At 32.1% G+C, this 13,907-nt stretch overlaps 1 protein-coding gene across 1 annotated transcript in view; it reads right to left on the bottom strand.

Moving 5' to 3' along the window:
• The window catches only part of GABRG1 (gamma-aminobutyric acid type A receptor subunit gamma1), a 96,350-nt gene that overhangs the window by 64,997 nt on the left and 17,446 nt on the right, over window positions 1–13,907 (bottom strand). The window contains exon 2 of the mRNA XM_033214774.1: window positions 2,801–2,949. Coding sequence (XP_033070665.1) covers window positions 2,801–2,949 — 149 coding nt within the window. The remainder of the gene's footprint in view (window positions 1–2,800; window positions 2,950–13,907) is intronic.

The raw sequence follows: 13,907 nt of genomic DNA, 5'->3' as shown, positions 1-13,907 counted from the left end.
TGGGCACAGCAGCCTGAAATAGGCTCTGTATAAGACAGAAGGGAGTCAATGATGGGCCTAAGGTAGATCCCAAAGTCCACTGAAGAAAGTAAGTGTACCATTAATATGAAAGTATTTAAATGTATTGGAGACCAGTACAAGAACTAAGAGGAAAAGGATCTACAAGTATGTGTGATATAAAAGAGTGATATTCAAAATAGGTTGTTTCTGGGCCAAGAAAAATCTCAAAAACAAAAACAGAAGTGAGCTTAGGAAATTGTATAGTGACAAGGAAAAGTCAAGGGGAGTAGCTCATGCTTCTACAAGGAAAAGAAGGATCAATGAATTGGAGATAATAGAATTTCTGCCCCACCACAATCAAATCCACAGTCTGAACTTTGCTATCATTACATTAAAATACATCAATAAGATAAGATCTTGTAGAACACCCACAAACCACAAAATTAAAAGAACAAAATAGTTATTGCAGAAATAAGATATCAAGATCCAATATGAATCAACTGTGGAAAATTCCCACACAAAATAATAAGCAGAAGAAACTGTAAGAAAATACTCCTCACAGTTAAGTATATTCAAACCAAAATTTAGGATTAAGAAAAAATCACCTTGAATAAAATAATTCAGAAACTAAGCAAGATAAATACATTTCTCACCCACACATAAATACACAAAAAGGAAAAAATAAATGAAGAATTGGTTGAACTTCAAAAAATAGAAGAAAAAGACAAAATTATGATGGTCACCAATGAATCAACTAAAACAGCTTAATAATAGGCAGGAAAAAAACGAAGAGAATACAAATGACATAAAGAGAAGTCAGAAAGTCACAGAGAATATTGTGCAGATACAAGGCAGGCAAAGTGTGACTAACACACCTACAGTGGGAATTCATGAAGAATAAAACCAAAACAATGTAACAGAACAAGTATTCAACTTTATAGTCCTAAATAAATACATAGATACATAAGTAAATGCCTTTTCCCAAGGTTAAAAAAAAACCTGAAATTACATTTTGAAAAAATTTAACAGTGTCTAGAAAAACGGTTACCCAAATTGAACAACTCTGAAATATATACTGAGAAAATACTTCATTTGAAAGCTTTCTTAAAAAATCCTAAAGGCTTGCGGGAGCAAAAAAAAAGATTAAGTAAATTACAAGGACTGAATAACAGACTGGCATTAGACTTTTCAAAAATAACACACAAAGCAAGTTACCAGTGTGATTAGGCTATGAAAGTGAAAAGTCAGTGGAAGAAAACATCAACTGAGGATTTTCTATGTAGCCACTAAGTCCTTCAAGTTTCAAATCAATAGAAAAATAATTTTTACATATAACAACTTTCTGAAAAATCTACTAAATAAAGAGATGACTAAAATAACTTTAGCAAAATAGACCAACGATAAGAATTTTTTTTGTTATTATTTAACTTTGATTTTAGGTTTGGGGTTACACATGAAGGTGTGTTACGCAGATGAATTCATGTCACAGTGGTTTGTTGTAAAGATTATTTTATCACGCAGGTATGAAATCCATTACCCAATAGTTATCTTTTCTGCTCCTCCCCTCCTTCCCACCCTCCACCCAGTGTCTGCTATTCCCTTTTTAGTGTTCATGAATTCCCGTCATTTAGCTCCCACTTATAAGTGAGAATGGGTGGTATTTGGTTTTGTGTTGTGTGTTAGCTTCCTAAAGATTATAGCCTCTAGCATACATTGATAGAGCCTAAAGACTAAAACAAAGATTGGGAAAATGCTGTTAAACAAATTTACAAATAGTACATACTGTGACAAAGCAGAAAATATGTAATTAAAAATAATAAAGCAAAGGAGAAGGAAAAAAAGGAAAACAGAAAAAGATCATTAATTGTTGTATGGACAGTATATGCGAGTTAAATAATATCAATAACAACTGAGAATCCTGAGTAAAGAGCTAATAAATGAAAGACTAAGGCTATTAAAAGTACTAAGGTAAAACTAGAACAAAACATGAAACTTCCAAAATACTAAAATAAAACAAACATTAATTAAATGCAAGAAATTCACTGCTCATATAGGTACATAGCAAATACTACTAATATATGATGCCAGGGTTGAGCACAAAATTCTCCCTTTTGTTTCTTTTCCCTGTCATCGTTCAGTTTCTTAAACACATTTCTCTTTAGCTTTCTGACATTTTTATATACCCAGAAAAAAACCTGTTTTGAAGACTGTGTTTTCACATCACACATACTTGTACATGTGTAGGGAAAGAAAGAACCCTAGCAAAATAAGAAGAGAATGTAATCAAAAAAAAAAAAAAAAAACTGCCCTTAAAAAAGACGTTTAAGCAAACATCACACCTGCTAGTGAAATAGGGATTGCTTTACCAGGTATCAGGAACAATTTGAGATTATTCAACATTATACTCTAGTCTTACCCAGTGCAATATGGCATGAAAAATTATAATTTTGGAAATGAGAATGTAAAATATTCATTATTTGTAAAAATGGTCATTATTCTGTATCTTATCTGTAAAATATTAGCTCTTTTATGAAGTATTTCTCAGTCTTAGGCAGTTTTATCAAAACTCTGTCAGATATTGTTGTAGCAGTTGGAAAATAATTACTTTTTTTCTTTTTTCTTATTTCAGACTGTGAACTCCTCAAAACATTAGTGACCATTCCAACCAATAATCCTCAAATTCAGCAGATTTTCTGACATACATCACACACTCAATGAATAAGAAATAAATGATTAAAATAGTACCAGTAATGATATGTTTAATAGTAACCAAATTCCCAGAATGGTAACTCAAACTTACCTCCTATATCTGGACGAAGTTTATTGTCGTAGCCTTGAAGCAATGAATTCAGAATTTGTGTGATATCTCCTTCATGAATTTTTGGAGCCAAGACCCAGGTTTTGTTCACTGTTAAATCCTCATCATCTTCATCATCTGCCTTATCAACACTAAATAATTCAAAGAAAAAATGGATGGTAGAAAGTTCAATCAAATCATGTATGAAAGTATAGTTTAGGGATATTAGAATTGAGTAAGAAAGTCATAATGGCAGATAAAAAGGTATTACACAGTAACATTATATTTAGTAAGACCAACACATTTGTCATACAAAGTGCCCTGACATAATACTGAAAAAATGAGAATTCTGTGCAAGAAATACACAATATTAAAATAATAAAATACATTTTGAGCACTCCCACAACTGTCATTAACATCCATAAAAATTATTCCCCCAAAATATGACTGGTGTCCCCTAAATTTGCATAGCATATGATCTGTACACCCATATGTGGTGACCTTAAACCATCACAACCAAAATAAAAATTAAAAGGTAAAGAGTTACAGGAAAAGATGGAATAATTAGTCTGGTAAAATGTACAGAAAATGGATGGGTAGAAAAGAAGAATTAAGAAAAATTGAGTAAAGAAAGGTTTGAATAAAAAGGAAAACATCGTTGTACATACTGTTGCTCATTTCTTTTAAGTCAGAAGAACCCAGCCATCTTTTTCCAAGAACTTTGTCAAAGATTTTATGATCATCAAATTATCAATAGGTGACTCATCTTGCACATATATTTTGGAAGAAGCATAACTATCACATTTTACTAGAAGTGATATTGGAGAGATCAAATAACTCTCTTCCTTATTTTTATAAATGAGAAACCAAAGACCACAGAAAAATAGCAAAAACACAAATCTGTTTATCAGCAAAACTGAGACTCAAGCATTACCTCTCCAACGATTGCTTTCTTATACACCTGTGTGCTTAAAAGTGAAAAGATTCAGCTGACTTCTGAACTGTGATAGAAACATCCAGTAATAAAGAAATTCATCAAAAGTAATAAATTACTCTTCTCTTCATTGCCCATAGGTAACCCCATCTTCATTTGAGTAAGGTCATTCTAGCCTTAACAACACACCTGTTATAGGAAATCTCTCATTCTCCAGTGAAAAGGGGTCGAAAAAACTAAACACTAACATTGGTAAAATCAAGTAAATCTGTAATTTTCCAGGTTATTCAGATATATTTCAAAGATGTGTTTCCCTCTAACAGTAAATACCTAATGCTTTCTACAGTACCTATTCAGAACTCTTTTGCTTTGAATCTAAACATCTTAGCAAATGTAGCCCCCACTCATTTTATCCTTAACCTATCAAGCCGATTTGAATTGCTAAGAAATACATCAAGCATGAGAATACAAGAGAACAGACCAGTCCAAGATGTTTATGTTGGACTACCCTGGCCTTGAGAGAAGTGTTATTATTTTTGATTGCCACCTCTTTGGTATTTTTGTAGTGCTTGCCTTCTCATTTTGTGAAAGAAAGTGGAGTGGCCAAACAAATTCTGAATTCTCAGTTCCATTTCCCAGATATCAGCTGTAGCAACCTGGGTATCACATCTGCTTTGTTGGCTATCTGTGCGATGGTTGGGGCGTTGGGGGACTTCATTGTATCATCAGATTCACATTGCCCTCTATTTGTTTTTTGTGAAGATGTTTTTGTTAAGATGCTTATGCAGATGCTTGTGAAGTTAAAATCTTTATATCGACATAAAAAATTTTTATGAGATTTTAACAGCATAAATTAAAATTTTACTTTCAAAGAATTTACTATATTATTTCATCTTTATAATAATTATATTAATAGTTATCTTCCATAGATTAATAACTGTACTATTAACAATGTTTCTCCTCTTCTTGTGAAATAATTATGCTTGTCACCCCACTAACTTTTAACTTTCCTGTAATCTGTAATAATCCTTCCTGTAGGAGGATTATACATTCCTGTCCTGTTGAACTCAGGTCTGACCCTGTGATTGATTTGGGCTAATGGTATATAACTGACATGCATCACTACTAAGCAGTGGGTTTAATAGCAGTGAAGTTTATTACATATCTCTTGTCCTTCTGCCAGGTGATACTCAGTCATACTCAGAGGCTACTCCATTACTTCACACTCAGAGTGAAGGTGACATGGACAGAGCCACAGCTGAACTAAAATGGACATGTAATCTGAGTGAGACATAAACATTTAGGGTTGGAAGCCACTGGGATTTGGAAGTAGTTTGTTACCACAGCACAACCTAATGTGTCTTGGCAGATAGCCTCCTGATGGTCAATTTTATTTGTAATGCTTTGAGAATACAAACTGAGAGATGTTAAGTAACATATGCCTCAGTTCCGCTATTCCAAATCTCACCAGTTTCTCCCACCACCAACACTTTAGTTAAACAATCTTAGCAAAATCTCTGCCAAAACAATTCTGGCGCCCTCAAGTAAATATATCACTAAAGCACATAGAATTTGCTATTTACGCAACCTCAAGAGAGCTTTCTAGTAGTCAGAGACCAGCTCTCAGACCCCCAAACCTATGGTCCTTCTGCTATTATCATATTGCATTACTTTGCAAATGAAGAAAAACTCTGTGAGAAGTGGATTAACTTGGTAAAATCAAGTAAACTCTGTAATTTTCCAGTTATTCACATATAATTCAAAGATATGTTTCCCTCTAGCAGTACATACCTAATGCTTTCTACAGTATCTATTCAGAACTGGGGCTCTGATACCTGGTAGAACTGGGGCTACTCTGGTGGAACTGGGGCTCTGATACCTACACTACACAATAGGCACACTATAATATTGTTTTCAATTTGAGATACACTTATATATGAGTAAAAATATTTTGAGCTTGTACTTCTAAGGATGCATGATTATAAAGTAATTATAAAGTTTCACTTATAACCCTATATAGATTCCTGGAGAACAGATGAGTTAACATATTTTTACTTAGGTACATCATTACAGTAATTATTTTGCTCTACTAAACTTGTGTACACTATAGAAATGTTGTTATATTATTTCCTTCAAATAATTTCCTATTATTTTCTCTAAGTAAATAAGTACATACAAGCTGAGGAATTAGAAATACTGAGTTGTCACATATTCTCACTTATAAGTTGGAGCTAAATGATGAGAACACATGGACAAATGGAGAGGAACAACACACATTGTGGCATATCAGAATGGGGAGGGTGGAAGGAGGGAGAAGATCAGGAAAAATAACTAATGGGGCCTGGGCTTAATACCTGGGTGATGAAATAATCTGTAAAACAAGCCACCATGACACAAGTTTATCTAACAAACCTTTACATGTACCCCTGAACTTAAAATAAAAGTAAAAATTACTGAAGTATTAAGAATCCCTGTTGGTGTGTGCTTCTGGAATGTCTGATTTCCTAATTAGTCTTGTTGAGATATTGGTGACAACTTAAATTTTAGGTTTTCATTCACCTCCAAATTTCAGTTTTATTGAATGAAATATCTGGTAGGTATGACAGACCACTGCACATATAAGCAGTTGATCTTTCCTTGAATAATGATTGAATCAAGTGGAAGATTTTAGAAAAAAAACAAAAGCTTTTTCTGTTATTTTTTTAATACTAGCAATATTTTGGTAATCTAAAATCCACATGCTGATAGTAATTTATATTGCCCTTTTCTCAGGTAGTAGAGAGGTAATAAGAAAATTGGCCTCAATAATACTACAAAGTTATCTTTCCTCAGTTTTGACAATAACATAAAAAAATTTCATTATAGATAATTTATCTACATATTTTCTCTAAGCTACCTAAGTTATGTTCAGAATATTCATGAATTACTTTCAATATTACATTGGTGTTATTTTGGTGATTGAAAAGTACATCATAATTTTAAAAACATAGTACTTACAGTGTGTTTGATGTCCTGATTTTTTTTGGAAGCTGGGAGATTTTTGCAGCAGTTACACGTTTTGGATAACTATTTATTTGGAAGAAACAGGTATGATTTTTTAAAACATAAAATTCTGAGAATTTCTTAAAAATTAATATACCTACCTTAAAATGAGAAAATATAAGATTATAGAATTTCCAGGACACACAACTATTAAACAATAGACTCATAATTTAAAATAATGTTGATTTAATTTGAAGACATATTTTCTGCTTCCTTAAAGTTTTCCTGGCACAATGTATACTTTTATTGAATAATCTAGGGTGGTTCAGTTTTGAATTTCCTAATTCACAAGACCACAACAAAACCTATAGTACATAATCAGCAGACACATTTGGATTGTATGTGGCTAGGTTAGTCTCAGCTCTTGACTCCTGAGAAGGTAGAATAATAAACTCAAGGAGCTGCACACTGTATGATAAAAAAAGCACTGTGATATCAATCTCTGACCCAGTGTTTTTATCCATCTGTAGAGATAATACCAGGTACTAAAAATGTGCCAAGTGCTAGGACTACAAAGACAAATGAAATTATAATCTTGATCTAGGTGGTCTCATTTTCTAATAAAGGAGAAAACATTTTCAATCAAATGACACAGAAAAGCATCAGACATTAAGATGCTTATCGTGGTATTATCTATGATTGTACAATTTTTAAACAACAAGAGCATGTTTAAATCATGATTTTTTAACAAAAAATACACATCTGTTATTTGTTGAGAGTCTGTAAAAACATCAAATTATTTTCATAATTTAATATTACATGAAAAATAACAGAAAACAATTTGTTTTAATTGTCATCTATGTATAAAGTGGCTTAAAAGACTTGATGGAAAAATAGAATAATATATACACTCAATATTCTATACTAGTGAGACCATAGAATTTTTTTGTATGTTGATAGTATCTGGAAATCTTCATGTACACATTGGATAATATAAATATGTGAAAAAGAGTTAATTTCACGTGAATGCCTAAGAATGAACTTCTTCTTATATACCAGATAGTGCTCTGAAATAAAGTTCTAATTATAAAATGAATGACTAAATCGAGTATTTTAGAGAGAGAGGTAGAATATCATACTCTCTTAAGAAAATTATTGTGGCAGTCCTGAAAATTTGCCACTTGGTTCTCCTGCTGTGAGAACATTAGCTGCCTGCCAATACTAAGGATGAGCCCCGAGTCTACGCCAGACCCAAGCTGGCTCAGGCTGCTTTCTGTCAATAACTGAACACAGTAGGAATAGTAATTCAGATCCATTCCTGCCAGACTAGGAGCCCCTCTGAAGGACAATTTGTGTTGGAGGATTCCTACTTGCCTGGACAAAACTTTCTTAGAGGGTACTGCACTCAGATACTTTTGATCCAAACTACTTCTCCCCCCGTCCTACTTTCATATGTTTCAAACATCATTTTTTACCTGAAGCCTCTCTTGCTACTCCCTCCTCCTCTCATTTATCTTTCCCAAGCATTTCTCTTTTATATGTCTAAGGCCATCTTGACATCTGTTTCTCAAAGACTTCTTCTCACATTCAGTTGCAACCTATACTTATTTACTAAAGAAAATCTTTGAGTCACTTAGTATATGATTATTATTTCCTTTTGTCTTAATAAACTCAGTTATTTTAATGTATCATACAGATTTCTTTGATGACATAGGAAATTACTGTATGTGAAACAAAACCTTAATAACTATATTACTCTTCTATATAACAAACAAGAGTTTCAAATTAATAACAAAGAGTTAATTTAAGTAACGACAAGGCATGCTTTGCCATAAAATTATGAAGAAAATCCACCTTTATTGCTAGAGAAAAAAAAATATGCCTACAGAAAGTCAGTCAAATAGTGTAAACTATTTTTCATGCATAAAGTAAACAATCATTGAGGTTTGCCCAGGAAAATCTTGGTTTACACTTGTTGTACTGAAATTATTTTTAATAGCAGCTTCTCATCACAAAATGGCCTACTTTGGATGGTTATACAGTCAGCCTATATTTCGTTCATATAAAGGTTGCTACAAATGTCCTGGTTCTGATACATGAGGGAGCTTCTTCTATTAATCTGTTAAGAAACCACACATGAAACTCAAAGTAGCTTACTAATGTGCCTGAGGAATGTGAGTAAACCCTGAAGGAATAGTGATAAGACTATTTTCCTCCACAGTGTGAAAAAAAGTTATAATTGCAAGTGAAATTGATTGATGAGGTCATTTACATACTTCATTGGAAAAAAAATGACAGTTGCTACTTGTACTGAGTATATGTATGGAAAATTCACTGGATAGTAAATATAATAAATATTTTGTCACTGGTACTTCCTCATAAACACTTCTGGGTTAGTTAATTGGTCATTATTTCCTCACAGGGAAAAATTCCATCATGTTTATTAAAATACTTATAAAATTTAGTTATTCATATTGTTACCATCTGAGGTTATCATATCCCTCTTTTTTAAAAGTAAATGGGGCTAACAATATTTTAATAGCAAATTAATCAGTGAATCAATATAAAACCAAGATAATAGGTAGATATGTTCAATGAAGAAATCCAAATTTTTGCCTTTTATAATTAGAAAATAAATAAATATGTTCAGAAATCATGACTACCACTATTATTCTTATCATTTGAACGTGATTGACTAGACTTAATTTTGAGGGTCATTTTGCTACTCCTATTATTTTAATATTAATAAACACAACTGACTGCGTGGTCTTGCTATCCCTTTTCGTGACCATTTAGATAGCTGAGAAAAAGCATAAGTGGTTAGAATGAAACAAAAAGTATAAGTACATTCTCAAAACTGATATTTTATGTTTTTTTTATATAGCAATCAGGAACCAAATTGAAGTTATGATTAGTTACATGTAATCTCTACCAAAGTTCTATATATGTTAAATTGTCAGCACCCACACCAAGCATTTCTAGCAGCATATAATGTTTGAAGTAAGAGCATGTTTAGGTACCCTCATGTCCTACTCCTTACATTAAAAAATAAAGAAACTGGAGTTCTAAACATATAAATGAATGACTTCACTAAGGCCTCCCAGCTACTTAGTGCCAAAAATTTCATATAACTATTATATTCACATGTAAAATGATTATAATGATTCAAATGTATCAATGATCATACTTACAACATTATATATCGGTTACTTAGAGAAATGACTCCTACTCAAAATATACATAGAGGTTGTAGTAAAAGGAATTTATGAAGTATTTTAGAAACTCTTAAAAAGTAGATAATGATGTAATCATCAACTGTCTGTGAAACCAACACACAGTTTAAGAAGCAAAACGCTCTACATTCTTCTCCATCCTCAGAGATTATGAACGTTATGATGAATTTATTGCCCGGTTGTAGTAAATGTAATAACTAATATGTTACATTAATGAATGTTAGTTAGTTATTACATTTTATCATATAACTATGTAACCCTGATGACACAAAGTTACATATAGCCATAATATATTATTATGTGTAGTCACATAATCCTTTTTTCCAATCTGTTGGATATGAAATAGTATCTAATTTTCATTGCATTACATTCCTGTAGTTATTATAAAATAGAACACCTGTTTATATGTATTGGGCATTTTGCCTTATGTAAACTACATTCTAGTTGGGATTTTAATACTTTTTAAACAAAATAACAAGTATTTTATTAAGCTTCATTTGGCAGATATCTATTAGGTGCTTATTGTGAGCTGAGCATCCAGCATTTCTGGATGCTGGGGATGCAAAGATGACTAAAAGCAGCCCCCAGAGGAAAGCTCATGGAAAATAGAAGGCTTAAGTATTAGTATTAATCTTTTAATGGTAGTGCGGGATTTGAACAAATCATTACAAATCTTTGAGGCACAGTTTCCTCATCAAACTTTTAAGGTTTATATTTCTATAAACCCTTAGGTAATGAATATATATATATATATATATATATATATATTATATATATAAAAAACATTACTGTATTTATAAAAGATAATTCAGAACTTCCTCCTGAAAATGGTAGAGTGGGCACGCTATCCATCCTTTTTTAGAAATCAACCAAAAGTAGTATGGAGATAGAAAACCAAATTCCCAAACTCCATTTTTTATAAACAAGGAGACTTCAGAAATCCAAAGCACAAACAAAAAGAAGGACCATAGATATCTGAGGAAGCTGGCAGAATGATCATTTCTAATTAGGGCCAGGGTAAATTATTGATACAAGATCAACAAACAGATGTGCCATTGGCAGATGTAGGTAATCTCTAAAACTGGCTTGCAAAAGAAAATGAAAGTGAAAAAGAAAAAAAGAAAATGAAACCAAACTGCCTTACAAAAGAAAATGAAGCAAAAGTCAATTTGCTGAGGCTGAAGGAAGAATGATACAGTCAAATATACACACTGCTGTTTTTTCATAATGTGGTAGAAGACAGTTCAAGCACTTTGAATAGCGCTATAACTGCCTATCTTGGCTGCCTGTACATTTAGGTGATTTGGAGAAAATGTGGAAATTATTTTAAGTTACTATATATGCAAAACAAAAGAGATGTTTTAAAAAGACAATTATTGACTTGAGGGAACATTTTTAAGTTCAGAAAAATTATTATACTATATGACATGATTAAACTGTAACTATATTTATATAGCCATAATTAATTTGAATGCCCAATATGGGTTTGATCAACATCACACTATCCAGACACATAATCTTCCAATTTTCTAAAATTCCTTACCTGTTTAGATAAATAGGTAAGAGTTATGTAGACAGATGATAGCCAGATAGATAGATAGATAGATAGAGACAATAGATGATAGATATTCTCTACAAGTTAATCTCTGTATGCTCTTTCCTTTGTATTGATTTTTTTTTATCATCAAAAAGCAAAACCAGTGAGGAAGTCCTTTTCCAACTAATTAGATGGCTAGAATTGTTTTCTTCTCCAGGTTACAGTAGGTCTTTAATCTTCTTTCTGAAATGACTAGTTTTATAGGCACATTTGAGTATGACCACCTATTGAACTATACTTTGACATAGTATTAAAACAATCAGCCTGGCTCCTTAAGCAGGCCTGTTTATACCCCCAGTTCCTTTCTCAGAACAGGGTAGATACCTGAGCCCCCAGAATTTAGACAGCTTTTCATTCCTGACAGTGGAGAATTTTAACCAACAAATGCAGCAATAGCTAATTTGTAGTGCAGCTCGTTTAAAGGCATAACTAGAGAAAGAAGGATTTTCTGCCACCAAGAATGCCCCATCCCCAGCTTTCCTAATGTTTGGTTGATCAGTCCTTCATTGGGTCCCAGGTGATACTCCATAATTAGTCATTTATGTATTTACATTGGTTTGTTTGGTTTGTCTAAGTGCAGTTTTGTAATTTAAAATGAAAAGAATCTTATACTACAAAAGACTTTGACAAAGAGTTAGAAAAGCAAAACTTCTTCCCATTGTTTTATTTTGCATTGGAAGAAAGTGAGATTTACTTCCTGATAATATAATATAGCAAGAGCACTATTAATAACTCAAATGTACATAAACGCTCATAGCTTAAACACAACAAACGCTTGGTTCTACTGTGTTCAACTGAATTAAGCTCAGGATGGATAGTATGTTAAGTTCAATAATTAGGTATACGAACTTCTCTTCTCTCACCTAACACCTTTCACCTAACACCTTTCCTTGTGACCTATCCTGACCTTAGAAACAGTTCATTTTCAGTCTTTTTTTTTTTTTGGTAAATGAAATAAAACATGTGGAGCTTACTATAAAAATTTTTTCAGCTGGGTCATTAAGCTGCATATAAAAAAGAATCATGAGTGAGGAAGAATCTGGCATGCATGCTCACCTAATTCATCCTTCCAGCTCCAAACGCAACTACATTTACATCATTTTTTTAATTAAAAAAAATTGTGGGTACAAAGTAGGTGTATATATTTAAGGGGAATGTGAGATGTTTAGATACAGGCATACAATGTGAAATAAGCACAGCATGGAGAATGATGTATTCATCCCCTCAAGCATTTATCCTTTGAATTACACGTAATCCAATTACAGTCTCAAGTTATTTTAAAATATACAATTAAGTTATATTGACTACAGTCACCCTATTGTGCTATCAAGTAGTAGGTTTTATTCATTCATTTTATTTTTGTACCCATTGTGTGGTTTACAATTGTCTATTGATCTTTACTGTTGAATGTTATTTTCTTTTCACTTGTCATTAACTAGAAACTTATAGTTTGCCATTTATCAGCAAAAGCTTTATGAAATCAGATAAATTGATTAATATAAATGTTCCCAAGATAACACCTTATAATAATGTACACAATATTTTAATTTGAACATGATTATAAATCTTACTATTTAATATTTTAATGCTATCATTCTAAATTCTACACACACAAATGTACATGTACACCATCCTCATTGTCATTCAGTTCCTTCCTTTCTTGTTTCCTTTCCTTCTCTTGTTCTTCCTCCCTCTCACCATTCCTCCCACCTCCTTTCCCAACCTCCTTCTTTTTCTTATTGCTTCCTATCTCCCTCTCTTTTTTCTCATATGTGAATTATGATGGTGATACCAAATTATATAATTTTGAATCATTAAATAGAAATGATGATTCTCTTGACATTGTCTTTGGAGATATCAGAAATCCTACCTTATTTTAATTTATTTTTCTTCAAATATTCTGTTAACTTGTTGTTACTCTACAAAAGTCTCATGTTCTATAAACTTTCCAACCGAACAATACTTTTACTGAAAGCTTTGACATTTAAAATACTTTATACCTATAATTATTTTTAAAATTAGATGATTATCAGTATACTGTACTACAAGTGATGATGCAACTTGATTATAATAAGAGGAATCAATAATAGAATAAGTATTTACTTATGTATTTGGTAAAATGTTTTTGTATATGTGATAGAAATCTATTCTAGAGGAGATATGACAAAAAAGTGGGAAGGAAAATCAATAGGTTTCCTAGCACATTCTGCACATTTTAAATATTTATCAGAAGGAACATTACGGGATTAAGAAAATGTGGCACATATACACCATGGAATACTATGCAGCCATAAAAAAAAGATGAATTTGTGTCCTTTGTAGGGACATGGATGCAGCTGGAAACCATCATTCTCAGCAAACTAT

This window comes from Trachypithecus francoisi, unplaced genomic scaffold (assembly GCF_009764315.1).
Source record: "Trachypithecus francoisi isolate TF-2019V2 unplaced genomic scaffold, Tfra_2.0 Lachesis_group1, whole genome shotgun sequence".
Taxonomy (NCBI): Eukaryota; Metazoa; Chordata; class Mammalia; order Primates; family Cercopithecidae; genus Trachypithecus; species Trachypithecus francoisi.
This window is presented reverse-complemented; position numbering and strand designations above follow the sequence as displayed.